The sequence below is a fragment of the Pipistrellus kuhlii genome, unplaced genomic scaffold (assembly GCF_014108245.1).
Source record: "Pipistrellus kuhlii isolate mPipKuh1 unplaced genomic scaffold, mPipKuh1.p scaffold_m20_p_7, whole genome shotgun sequence".
Classification (NCBI taxonomy): Eukaryota; Metazoa; Chordata; class Mammalia; order Chiroptera; family Vespertilionidae; genus Pipistrellus; species Pipistrellus kuhlii.
In genome coordinates this window covers 48529835-48543831 of record NW_023425573.1, presented here as the reverse complement: position 1 = coordinate 48543831, position 13997 = coordinate 48529835, and the positions used below count along the sequence as shown (strand labels likewise).

The 13997-nt window shown below is 41.0% G+C and overlaps 1 protein-coding gene across 13 annotated transcripts in view; it reads left to right on the top strand.

Annotated features, from left to right (window-relative positions):
* The window catches only part of TANC1 (tetratricopeptide repeat, ankyrin repeat and coiled-coil containing 1), a 232095-nt gene that overhangs the window by 146924 nt on the left and 71174 nt on the right, over positions 1 to 13997 (top strand). For 10 of the 13 annotated variants that reach the window (XM_045575604.1, XM_045575597.1, XM_045575602.1 and 7 more), the window contains one exon: positions 13398 to 13528. The exons of 1 other annotated variant lie outside the window; for it this stretch is intronic. In XM_045575604.1, coding sequence (XP_045431560.1) covers positions 13398 to 13528 — 131 coding nt within the window. The remainder of the gene's footprint in view (positions 1 to 13397; positions 13529 to 13997) is intronic. 2 more of the 13 variants (XM_045575596.1, XM_045575594.1) reach the window with 1 other exon arrangement.

Sequence of the window (13997 nt, the reverse complement as noted above, 5' to 3'; positions counted from 1 at the left end):
CTTCCTAAATGTTTGCCATACCCTCACCAGGCTAGCTGCCTTGCTTTATGGTCATGTAGCTCCATAAATTCTTGATTCTTGGCTCCCTGTATACAATTTAAATCAAAGTAAAATAAAATCAATGAGCACTTTAAAATTATTAATTTATAAGTAACTACAGTTATATATAAGTTGCATATTTTAACTACCTGGGAAGTGGTTATATGGACAGATAAACATTTTTAATGCAAGCAAAAGATCCTGTTAAAAGTTTGAATTCATCTGGATACATCTTTAGGGAAAGACATTCTACTTTATTTGATGTTTTAAATTATTTTTGAAGAACAGCATTTTCTACTCTGGCAAAAAAGAGTGAATAATAAGGTCCTCAAACAAAATGCAGTTCCTCTCTTCCTATAGAATGGCTCTGTCACACAGAATGAGTTCTCCACAAGTTTAAACCTTTTTAGTAAAGCAACATATTGTTTAGGGGGAAAATGTCATTTACCCACAAAATAATACCTTTGCCTTAAGGGCAAGTAAAAAACCAGATAAGTTAGAGAGGATTATTAAGTTATAATAGGATTCACAGCTGTGTTTCTTTAAATTAAGGGCAATGATAATCCATTTAGGTCTGCTTCAATCTGTCATTAGCTACTTGAGCAAGCTTGGAATGGGGAGGGGTGAGAAAGTTTTAGTCTTGTGAGTCATTGCTCAGTGAAGATCAATCTCAAAACATGATTAAACTTTTTTTTTTTTCTTCTGGCAGTCTGGTTAGCAAGTAAAACTGACACATACAAAACAGCAGAATCATTAAATGCCAAACTCTCTCATTGGGAGGTGTGGGTCTTTTTTGGATCTATGTTAAAGTTATTATCGATGCCTTATATTTTTGGTTCTTTTTTTCAGGCATTTAAAAAGATGTAGAGAATGGAAAAGATGTAAAGACTAATGACATTTGTCTACCCACTCCTTAAGTTAACAAATAAAACATAACTGTTTTCTCCCGATCTTACACTTCTTCCTTTCCCAAGGGATAATCTAGATCCTGCTATTTTCAGCTTCTTTTTAGAATGGTAATGGACTACCATATTTTCCGGCGTATAAGACGACCCCCTAATTTTACAGTTAAAACATAGGTTTAGGCCTATATTCGCTGTATAAGACTACTCCCCCCCCCCCCCCCCCACTTCCGAGGCAACACCAGTTCTTTTTGTAATAGACCGCCTCTCTGACTCTGGCCAATCTGAGCAGGCTTTTTACTAGAACACAGTGTACCGTATTTTTCAGACCATAAGACGCTCCGGACCATAAGACCCACCAGTTTTTAGAGAAGGGAAATGAAGAAAAAAAGATTCTGAAACAAAGTGTCCTAAAATATTTTATGTGCATTAAAACCCAACATCACAGTCATAAACACATGTAATCAACCCTGTAAAGTAAACAGCAGCATTTAGAACCATTTTAGAGCCGGGCAAGCACACAGAGACCACACAGAGCCGGGCAAGTAAAAAAACTTTTTTTTTTTAAAGTATATGTGTAGGCTATATTTGGACCATAAGACGCAGGGACTTTTTCCCCCTACTTCTGGGGGGAAAAAAGTGCGTCTTATGGTCCGAAAAATACGGTACATGTTCTGTACCCGAAGCTACACTGTGTTCTAGTAAAAAGCCTGCTCAGATTGGCCAGAGTCAGAGAGGCGGTCTATTACAAAAAGAACTGGTGCTGCCTCGGAAGTGGGGGGGGGGGGGGGTAGTCTTATACAGCGAATATAGGCCTAAACCTATGTTTTAACTGTAAAATTAGGGGGTCGTCTTACATGCCGGAAAATACGGTATTTGATGGATGGTCAAATATAGTTTTATTAAAGTACAGAGAGGGGATATACCTGGTATGTGTGTGGTGACGAGAGACTAGAGGTAGAATGTCCATTCATTCTCTACTTCCTTAGATAAATATTAATTACATTCCTATGCTGTGAAAAGCTCTGTGTTGGATGCTATTTGAGATGGGTTATCAAGCATAGGTCTTTTCTTCACAGAGGCTTAGAGTCTGGTTGCGGATTAAAGGCCTGTGTACAGAGTGATTATAATGCGATGGGGAAAGTAGTGTTGACTGATTCCAGCTGTGTGATGAATCGGGTGCACATGAGGGCACCAGGAAACACTTAATTGGTTGGACCTGTGCCTTAAGATTTACCTGGCATAGGATGGAATGAGGCAGGAAGGAGACTAGGATCAGAGAAAGGCTGTAAAGTGAGAAAATAAGATCTCAAATTAGAACAGGATCAGGGAAGAAGAGGCGATGAATAGGAAGATTCATGAGAAATTGCAAGGGGCAGAAGCTGTTAGAGACAAAGATGATGACTTCCAGGCTTTTTATTTACTGATTTTAAATCTTTATTGTTGAAAGTATGACATACATATGTCCCCCTTGTCCTCCCACTGACCTCTTCTAGCTCACTCCTGCCCACTTCCAGGCTCTGAGAGTACATTTAGAGCAATGGAGGAGAGGAAACCATCTATTTTAGCTTGAGTTCAGTTCCAGGCCAGCTGGATTTGAGGTGCTGGTGGAGCATTAGGTAAGTGTCCAATGAACAGTTGGGAAACCAAACTGGTGCTCAAGAAAGAGTTCAGGATGTCACCTGGGCAGCCATTTGTTTAGAGGAGATCAGATATGTTAGACCCGTGGTCGGCAAACTGCGGCTCACGATCCACACACGGTTCTTTGGCCCCTTGAGTGTGGCTCTTCCACAAAATATCATAGCTTGGGGGAGTCTATTTTGAAGAAGTGGCGTAGGAAGAGGTTTAAGTTTAAAATATTTGGCTCTCAAAAGAAATTTCAATAGTTGTACTGTTGATACTTTGTTGACTAATGAGTTTGCCAACCACTGTGCTAGACCCAGGACAAGGTCATTGAGAGAAGAGGACTGAGGAGCACCAGCAAAGGGTCAGGAGAAGACCCTGTGAGACCACACATGTCCCGGAACCATAGATTTTTCCCTCTGTGAGGAAGGAGTGTGTGAGAGTATGGCTTATTCATTTTTTTTTAATTATTTTTATTGATTTCAGAGTAGAAAGGAGAGGGAGGGAGGGAGAGAATCATCAATGATGAGAGAGAATCATTGACTGGCTGCCTCCTGCATGCCCCCCACACTGGGGATCCAGCCTGAAACCCGGGAATATGCCCTGACTGGGAACAGAACCATGACCTCCTGATTCATAGGTTGAACCACACTGGCTGGGACAGCTTATTCATTTATTTTTAAGAAAAGGGAGAATTTACTGAAACCAGTTTGGCTCAGTGGATAGAGCATCGGTCTGCGGACTGAAAGGTCCCAGGTTCAATTCAGGTCAAGGGTATGTACCTTGATTGCGGGCACATCCCCAGTAGGGGTTGTTCAAGAGGCAGCTGATCGATGATTCTCTCTCATCGATGTTTCAAACTCTTCCTCTCTATAAAAAAAATCAATAAAATATATTTTTTTTAAAGAGAAAAGGAAGAATTTAATACAACTGGACACTCAAGGCAGAGGTTCTCAAAGTGTGTGTAGGGTGTGTAGGCTGTGGACTTCTAGGTGTTACTTGTAGGGATCCTTAAGATCAAAACTCGTAGTAACACTAAGAAGTTATTCCCATTTCTCTTGCAAGGAGATTGCTCTGCTGGTGTGAAAATCATTGGTAAAACTTCTGATGCCTCAGTTCATGCCAAGGTAGGGGCACCTGCTATTTTAGGGCCACACAGGATGTTTTCCACCACCACTCACTTGCATCAAAAATAATTCACTGAAGAATGTCTTGATGAAAGACTAAAAATAATGAATGTTATCAAATCTTGACCCTTGAGTGCTCATCTTTTTGATATTCTGTGCGGATGAAATGAGGCCAGCAGAAAGCACTTCTGCCTGCTGGAAGAGGCTGGTTGTCCCCCAGAAAAGCACCAGTGTGACTGTTTGCATTGCAAGCTGAACAGTCTTTTTCTTTTTTTTTTTCTTCTTTTTTTTTCTTTAAATGAACCATCATTCTTTCAAAATAGAAAGAATGACCAACAAACCATGCTTATTCAGAATTTGGTATTTGACAGCAATTTTCTCTAATAGGCACAAAATTAATATCTATACTAATAAATGGGTAATATGTTAATTAGACCTGATCAACCAGACAACTTTCAGATGTCTGACTTCCTTCCTTCTGGACAAAGCCACAGTGGCTGGGGCTGAGGCAGAGGCAGAGGCAGTTAGGGGTGATCAGGCCAGCAGGGGAGCAAGTAGTGAGGGGTGAGATCAGGCTGGCATTGGGGAGCAGCTAGAGGGCTATCAGGCTGGCAGGGGAGGGAAGTTGGGGGTGAGATCAGGCCAGCAGGGGAGGGCAGTTGAGGCAATCAGGCCAGCAGGGGAGTGGTTAGGGGGCAATCACACAGGCAGGCAGGCAGAGGTGGTTAGGGGCAATCAGGCAGGCAGACAGGTGAGTGGTTAGGAGCCAGTGGTCCTGGATTATCAGAGGTTGTCAGATCAGGCCTAAATCAGCAGTCAGACATCCCCCAGGGTGTCCCAGATTGGAGAGGGGGCAGGACAGGCTGAGGATCATCTCCCCTACCACTAGCCCCCTGTGCACGAATTTCGTGCATGTGGCCTCTAATATTGTTTCAATAAACACACACACACACACACACACACACACACACACACACACACACAACAGGATTAGTTGCCAATGGTAAAATTTGAACTTTCAAGGGGGAGTTTGAGATTGACGGCTTCCTACAACTTTGTTTTTTTAAGTTTATTTTTAATAAAACTTGTATATATTTAAGGTCTACAGCATGGTTATTTTATATACACATACATAGTGAAATGATTACTATAATCAAATTATATATTCTGACAGTTACCATTTTTTATTGTGTGGAGATCAGCTGAAATCTACTCCATTAACAAATTTTTACAATTCAATACATTATTATTAACTACTAGAGGCCCAGTGCATGAAATTTGTGCACAGAGGGGGTGTAGGTGTCCCTCAGCCCAGCCTGCACCCTCTCCAATCTGGGACCCTTTGGGGAATGTCCGATGGCCGGTTATGGAGCCTAAACCAGCAGTTGGACATCCCTCTCACAATCTGGGACTGCTGGCTCTAACCACAATGCCTGCCAGCTTGATAGCCCCTAACTACACCCCTGCTGGCCTAATTGACACCTAATTGCTCCCCTGCCAGCATGATCATCCCCAACTGCCCTCCCCTGCCAACCTGATTGCCCACAACTACCTTCTCCTGTAGGGCTGAGGGAACTGGGCACTGCCATCTTGTGGCTGTGGCACTGCCATCTTGTAAGGTGTGGCAGTCAATTAGCATATTCCCTCTTTATTAGAAAGGATAGTCACTATGCTATATATTGGATCTCTAGACTTACTCATCCTGCATAACTTTTTACACTTTAACCAGCATCTCCACCTGATTCCTCTTCCCTGCCCCTCATAACCACTGCTCTACTTCTATGTGTTTGACATTTTTCAGATTCCATGTAAGAGATTATGCAGTTTTATCTTTATATATCTGACTTATTTTGCTTAGCAGAATCTCCTCTAGTTCCAGATGGCAGGTCTTCCTTCTTTTTTTATGACCATATACTAGTACATTGTATACAGGGGTGGGCAAAATTAGGCTAAATTATCACCTATCATTACCTAAATCAGAAGAGTATGCAATAATGAAAATAATAAGTCAAAAGTACAAATAAACAATACAAAATTAATAAATAATAACACAAAAATAATCTGTTTTTGCATACTCACAATTGTAAACCTACTTTTGCCTACTCCTGTATATGTGCCACAATTTATTTAGTCATCCATCCTTAGACAGCTAATTACATTGTTTTCTTCCTTTTTTTATTGTTAAAATATTACATCTGTCTCCTCCCCCTCCCATTGACCGTCTCCACTCCTGCCACTCCCACCCCTGAGGGCAAGCACCCACTGCCCCAATGTCTTTGTCCATTGGTTATGATAATACGCATGCATATAAGTCCTTTGGTTTATCTCTATCCCCCATTCCCTCCCCTGCCCCTGTCTCTGGGTCTATTTTTGTTCATTAGTTTATGTTGATCTTTATATCCCACATATGAGTGAGATCAGGTGATATTTATCTTTCTCCAGCTGTCTTATTTTGCTTAGCATAATGCTCTCCAGTTCCATCCATGCTGTTGCAAATGGTTTTTTACAGCAGCGTAATATTCCATTGTGTAGATGTACCACAGTTTTCTAATCCACTCATCTGCTGATGGGCACTTAGGTTGTTTCCAAATCTTAGCTATTGTAAATTGTGCTGCTATGAACATAAGGGTGCATACATCCTTTCTGGTTGGTGTTTCTGGTTTCTTGGGATATATTCCTAGAAGTGGTATTTCTGGGTCAAATGGAAGTTCCATTTTTAATTTTTTGAGGAAATGCTATACTGTTTTCCACAGTGGCTGCATCAGTCGGTATTCCCAACAGCAGTGAAGGAGAGTTCCTTTTTCTCCGCATTCTTCTAGCACTTGTCGTTTGTTGATTTGTTGATGATAGCCATTCTGAGACGTATGAGTTGGTACCGCATTGTTGTTTTGATTTGCATCTCTCAGATGATTAGTGACTTTGAGTATGTTTTCATGTTTCTCAGCCTTCTACATGTCCTCTTTCGAAAAGTGTCTATTAGGTCCTTTGCCCATTTTTTGATTGGATTGTTTATCTTCCTTTTGTTAATTTGTATGAGTTCTCTGTAAATTTTGGAGATTAAACCCTTATCTGAAATAGCATTGGCAAATATGTTCTCCCATGCAGTGGGCTTTCTTGTTGTTTTATTGATGGTTTCTTTTGCTGTACAGAAGCTTTCTATTTTGTAGTCCCATTTGTTTATTTTCTCCTTAGTTTCCATTGCCTTAGGAGTGGTATCGTAAAGATAATGCTATGATATGTCTGATATTTTTGCTGCCTTCTAAAATTTTTTATGGTTTCCGGTCTTACATTTAAGTCCTTTAGCCATTTTGAGTTTGTTTTTGTGTATGTTGGTGACCTAGTTTCATTTTTTTTTTTTTTTGCATGTATCTGACCAAATTTCCCAGCACCATTTATTGAAGAGACTGTCTTGACTCCATTGTATGCTCTTTCCTTCTTTGTCAAATATTAATTGAGCATAATGGCTTGGATCTATTTCTGGGTTCTCTGTTCTGTTCCATTGGTCTATATTTCTGTCCTTGTGCCAGTACCACGCAGTTTTTAGAACAATGCTTGGTAATATAGCTTGATATCTGGTATTGTGATTCCCTCCAACTTTGGTTTTCTTTCTCAGCATTGCTGTGGCTATTCGGGGTCTTTTTAAAATTCCAGATGAGTTTTTGGAGAGTTTGTTTTAGGTCTATGAAATATGCCATTGGTATTTTAATGGGGATTGCATTGAATCTCTAAATTGCTTGGGATAGTATGGACATTTTAATTATGATGATTCTACCAATCCATGAACACAGTATGTTCTTCCATATGTTTATAGCTTCCTCTATCTCTTTTTTCAATGTCTTGTAGTTTTCAGAGTATAGGACTTTTATGTCCTTAAGTTTATTCCTAGGTATCTTAATTTTTTTGGTGCAATGGTAAACAGGATTATTATTTTTTGTTTGTTTGTTTTTTTAGTTTCTCTTTCTGTGAGTTCATTATTAGTATATAAAAAAAAGATCCATAGATTTCTAGGTGTTAGTTTTGTATTCTGCTACATTGCTGAATTCATTTATTAAGTCTAGCAGTTTTTTTATGGAGTCTGGGGTTTTCTATGTGCAGTATCATGTCATCTGCAAATAATGACAGTTTTACTTATTTTTTTCCAATTTGGATACCTTTTGTTTCTTCTTCTTGTCTGATTGCTATGGCTAGCACTTCCAGTACTATATCTAATAGGAGTAGTAGAAGTGGGCATCCCTGTCTTGTTCCTATTCTTAGGGAAATTGAATTTAGTGTTTTTCCATTGAGTATGATTATGGCTATAGGTTTGTCATATAAGGCTTTTATATTGTTGAGGTATGATCCCTCTCTTCCCACATTGCTGAGGGTTTTCATCAAGAAAGAGTGTTGGATTTTGTCAAATGCTTTTTCTGCTTTGATTGATGTGATTATGTGATTTTCATCTCTCAGTTTATTTACTATGACATTTTAATTGAGGTCTGTGGTGATATTAATGAATGTGATTTTTTTTTGGTATTGTGTAATAAAATGCATCAACATTTGTGAAACCATATCTACAAAACCAGTATTTTTGAAATGACCCAAAGCATGATGTTACAACATTTTGCATGAGTAAAAATTCATTTGAACCATAAAACAGACTGTTGGATTTCACTGTAACAGAGTACAAAAAGTTCATTAATATGGATTTCGAATCAACATTGGAACTAACCTTAAGAAATAGCTAGTTGTCAAGTTTTAATGAGATATCAAAGAATATGTATATTAACTAGCTAAAAAAGTTTCTCTCTTTCCTAGCTACATATCTGTGTCAGGCCACAATTATTCACATATTTCAACTAAAAGAATATATCATAGTAGATTGAATATAGAAGCAGACATTAAAATCCAGCTGTCTTCTATTAAATGAGACATTGAAAAGATTTGCACCAATATATAATAATACCCTTTTTCATTAACTTTTAAAATAACTATTTTTAGTTATTTTAAGTTGTAATGTTAAAATTCATTAACATGCATTTTTTAGTTATTATTATCATTCTTTAAATATATTTTTATTGATTTCAGAGGGGCAGAGAGATGGAAACATCAGTGATGAGAGGGAATCATTGATAGGCTGTTTCCTGTAGTCCCCCCACTGTGGATCAAGCCTGAAACCCAGGCATGTGCCCTGACTGGGAATCGAACCTTGACCTCCTGGTATCACAGGTTGATGCTCAACCACTGAGCCATGCCAGCCGGGCTTAAATTATTATTTTTTTATTTCTAATGTGTGAAACATCAATATTTATAATCCACATAAGCCAAAGCTCTTTGGAGGCTTCAATTTTTAAGAATGAACACTGACACCAAAATGTTTGGTTATCTAGACTTGAGCTGAGGCCTTTAGAAATAAGAGGCAGGGTGAATGAAGAGAAAAAGTATAATTCAGGATACATTTTGAAAGAAGAATGTTAAGATTTGGTGATAATTCAATAGGGGGTGGATGAGATAAAAAGCTTAATAGTAACTTGTATGTTAACTATGTTTTTAAAATTAGAGTCTAGAAACCAACAGAACCAGCGCAGGTTCATGGGTGGATACTCCTCTATAAATCATGTTTTGGGAGATCCAAGGATGGGGGCATGGTTGATGGGAGAAGGAACAGCTAGAAAGAACAGACAAATTCTGGTAAGTAAAGGGCAAGGAAGACCAGATGTTGGGCAAGGAGCAGGTCATAGACAGGTAGAAGCAGAGGAAGGGACTTAACATCAATCAAGACCATGTTTCATTTATCAGACTTGATTCAGAAATACTGCCTTGGAAGCTGATATTGAAGGTCCTGCAGCTAGTAAGTACTGGACATTGTCTATGACGCCCAGAGCTCAGTAGAATTTGAGGAGGGGGAGAGTGGAGAGGAGGCTTCTTTTGATGTGGTGATCTTTGGTAACCTCCAGGGATCTTCTCGGTTCTGACAGTCTGGCTTTAAGAAGATGGGAAATGAATGCAGTAAGTGTGGGCCAAGTTGGAACAGTTTGATAGTCAGAAAAAAAGGAGGGAATTTGTTCTTCTGAGGGAATGGTGTGGTCAGAAAATAGTTTTATAAGACAGAAGAAATATAAACAGAACTGGTGTGTGTGTGTGTGTGTGTGTGTGTGTGTGTGTGTGTGTGTTTTAGGTAAGAGAAATGTAGGCACATTAAATATAGATATGAGTTCATGGAACCTAAAAATTATATGTTAGTTAAAGAAGAGGTCTCTTGGTGTTAAAATTGGTAAGGCAAATGACCAACTTCGATATAGCATCTTATGTCAAAGATGTTTGGTTTGTAAGGTGTTACTCACATCTTTTTGAGCCTTACCAACATATAACAAATAGGTTTTGGCTACTTCCCTGGCGAGGAAACTAAAGAGGTTAACACTGTAAAGGGTCCAGAATCGCTTTAATGTGGGAAAGACCTTTTCTCTGAGACTGGGGGAAGGCGAATAAATGGGTATCAAGGGGACAAATAGGTTTGGAGTTAGAGTGTTGGTAACTGGGGAGCCAGTCAGTTTATGGACTACACACCTGAGTGTCCCCGCCCTGGACATGGTCCAACAGGTGTGAATAGCTAAAAAGAGGCACACAGGAAGTGATCCGAGAAATTCCCTTTGCCATTCTCCACATGATGTTCCACAATGACATGACGTGAGCATTCTTTGACAGCGTTGGAAGCAATATCACTCTCTACTTGCCTAGTGGATTCCTAAGGAGTAAAGCAAATTACTCTCTCAACTCCAAATACAGCCATTGTGAATTCTTTGGATATTTAAATCTGTGAGATGTAAAAGCATTGTTAAGAGAAGAGGTCTTTCTCTCATCCCTTAATCCCACTGGTATTGGGGACGTTACAGCCATTACTGATCAGTGATTTAATATTAACTGCACAGATGAAAGGAAACTTTAGAGTATCCCAGTGGATTTTGGTTTGGAGTGTCATTTTGAAGTAAGAATTCGCTTAAAGAAAATCTCTCTGGCCGTTCACATCTCAGGATTTGGTGATCAACTATGGAGGCAGAAACGCTTTTCCATTTCATTAGGTGCATCAGAGTGAGTGCCCAAGCAGCTCATCTCTTCCAGATTGTCATTGTCACACTTTACCCTGATGTCCTTCTCCCAGAACGAAAGTTCAGTGAGGAAGGCTCTGTGCGTTAGGGAAGGAAAGATGCAGACAGCTTGATGTGGATTGAGGAATTCAGACTGAAGGGGACTTCTGAGGTGGGGTGGGGGGAGGTCATTGGGATGACCTTGTAGAAGAGAGTAATTTGAAAGGATAGTTGGGAAGCTTTCAGAAGAAAAAAATAATCGCAGTGTCTTAATGATTGCAAAAACTGAGATAATGTCTGATCACTCATTTCAAACCTCAGTAGGTTTTAGAATTGGGGTTAGAAGCAAAGTCCAGGTTGAACAGTTCCGAGAACAAGTTAATGGTGCATCTGGGTATCTTGTCAATTCAGGCAGAAAGCCTGGAATTGCCACCACTGCCCAGCTTGTAAGGGGGAGGTTTGGATGCCTCCTTGTCTTTGATAGTCTGGGCCGTGGGTCTGCAGATGCTGTGTAGAGGCAGCAGTGACTGGGCCAGGGGCACCCCAGTTCCCTGCAGGACCGACACAGACTGCAGGGTCTTGGAGCAAGCCCTAAGTGGGCCGTAGGCTCTTTGTCTTCAGGGTGAATTTTGTGGCGGCCAAGCCTGTGCAGCTGCTCTCTCTGCCTCCACAGCAGCTGCCAACTGGGAGTAGTTTCTGGCTCTTTCCCCGGAGTGTTTCAGGTTGAACTAGAAGCTAGACATTCTGGGGCACAGTCCCAGTTGGGTAGCAATCTAGAGATTGTTTCGAAAGGAAAGTGGGGGGCGTGGAGCAGAGAAACTGCTGGGTTCTGCCCCTTGACCCACTTCTTCTTCTTTTCATGGGCATCCTGTGTTTTTCCTCTGGTCCAGCTGCCACCTAAGATAAAGCAGCCGCCCTGCCTGAGCCCTGGGCAATGAGGGTGGGACTGATCCTGTTCTGAAGTGGTTCAGCCCTTGGGTGTGCCTGGGTTGTGCCCATTTGGTTTGGTTCCTGCCTTCTCACCCAGATGCCTGTGTACCTTGGGAATCAAAATGTGGTTGAGATGTCTGGTGGGAAGGGGCCTCTCCAGAATGGCTGAGGGTGTGGCTCCCTTAACCCTGTTGGCTTAGGCCCACTTCCCCTTCATGTTATGAGTTTGACTCAAATGATCCAGGGCTCTCTTCGCCCAGGCAGTGAAGCCTGTTTTTTTTTTACCCCTAGTTTTCTAGAACAAATACTGGTAAAAAAAAAAAAAAAAAAAAAAAAAAAAAAAAAAAATCCACGTTGGTAAACAGCTCTTCTTCCCACCCCAAGCCCTGGAAGCCTTTGAGAGTACGCAGCGGTTGGGTGCTTCTCCTTCATGTGAGTGAGGGTAATATGGGTGGTCCTCTCTTCTCTGCTTATTATGATTTTCGAGATTCCTAACTAAAGGCAGTCAGCATTGAACTTTGGTGCCGATAGCACAACTCAAAGGTAACGCTGCTGTTTTGTTCTTCTTCCCTTATTGTATTTTTCTAAGACCTGTTACTCTTATCTGCAGATTTCCACATCTAGGGAAAATTGGTTCATGAATGTGCAGCTCAAGACAATTTAGCAGAATGAAAAAAAACATTAAGACGAGAGATGGTTACAAGTTGCATATTGTTCTTAAGCTCTAACTTAAGTAAGCAGTTTGCTTTCTACATCATTTCATTCCCTAATGGATGCTGATTTTAAAATGTAAGAGAGGTGTGAGAATAATGTGACTATCATTTTGTCAACCATAATTAAGTAATTAGGCTTCTGGATACAAGCTTAACCTACAGCTCAGCATTTACATCAAACCCAACGATAAAATTTTCTTAAGTGCAAAAACCAAGACGACCAGCCTTAGGTCATATAAGACAGGAAAGTTTTCCGAGCATACCCTGAGACATTCAGGTAAAAGGTGCTTCTAGCTTTAATACGGAGTATGTTGAGAACACAGCCAGATTTTTCTACATTTGGATGGACAGTAAGGCATTATTATTGGATCCTGTCTCTTGGGACTCATTTCACTGGGATTTAAAAATCTTTGTTTCAACTTTGACTTCTGGTGATTAGCCCTTGGGTTGAAATCCTGGATGTCTTATCACTGCTGCAGGGTTAGGGTTAGAGTTACGGTTAGGATTAGGATTAGGGTTAGGGTTAGGGTTATGGTTAGGGTTAGGGTTAGGCTTCTGCAGAGCAAGTTTCCACCCAAGTGGTCCTGCCCCCACCTTGCCAGCATGCCTGTTGCATGTTACTTTATTTTAGTCTTCTGTGGGCGTTGGCCACCCCACTCTCAAAGAGGAAGATGAAGGCCTTTTTCTGCTTTTGTTGTCTGACATACCCCATTTTTCACATGACATGGAACTAAGAATAGCTTTCAGATAACAACACTAGGTTCTTCTGACTCAGGTCAAGTATTTCACCCTTTGCCCTTGGAGTTCCTCTTTTCCCCTTTTCAGCGTGTCACAGCCTCTTAATGGACATGCGTTGCCAAAGGACAGGCAGCAGTGTCAAACTTTGTGCATTTTGTAAAAGTTACACAAGAGCACCAGACAGGCAGCTGTGGTGCCAACTCCCCAGATGTGATACTGAAACTTCCCAGAGGGCATCTTCATTGTTTTCTTTCTTTGTTCCAGAAGCAAAGGCCGATAATGAACCGAGCTGTTCGCCGGCAGCTCAAGAACTGTTGACAAGGCTGGGATTTTTACTGGGAGAAGGGATCCCAAGTGCCACACACATAACCATTGAAGAAAAAAATGAAACCATGGTAATGCCCGGGGAGCCCACTGCATCCCAGACCTCCTCCGAGGATGAATGAAGGGACAGCCATCTTGTCCCACCTGGAGGGGGGAAGTCACTGGTTAGTCCAGTGGTCGGCAAACTCACTAGTCAACAGAGCCAAATATCAACAATACGGCGATTGAAATTTCTTTTGAGAGCCAAAAACTGTCTTTTGCGCATAGGCCACGAAGTTTCAGCCCGCACGTGGTGTTTTGTGGAAGAGGGGCCAAAAAGCTCTATGTGGCTCGAGAGCCGCAGTTTGCCGACCATTGGTTTAGTCAAATGAATTTGGGCTGTTGTGTATTGAAATGTATTGCAACTTCTTGTGGGTTTTTGGTGTGGGCGGGAGGGGATGAGGAAGGGGGAGACGCAGGAGGGTGCAGAACTTAAGAAAATGTCCACATTAACCTTCCGCAGTCACCACCTGGAGAAGAGTGGCTAAACGAATCGAAGTG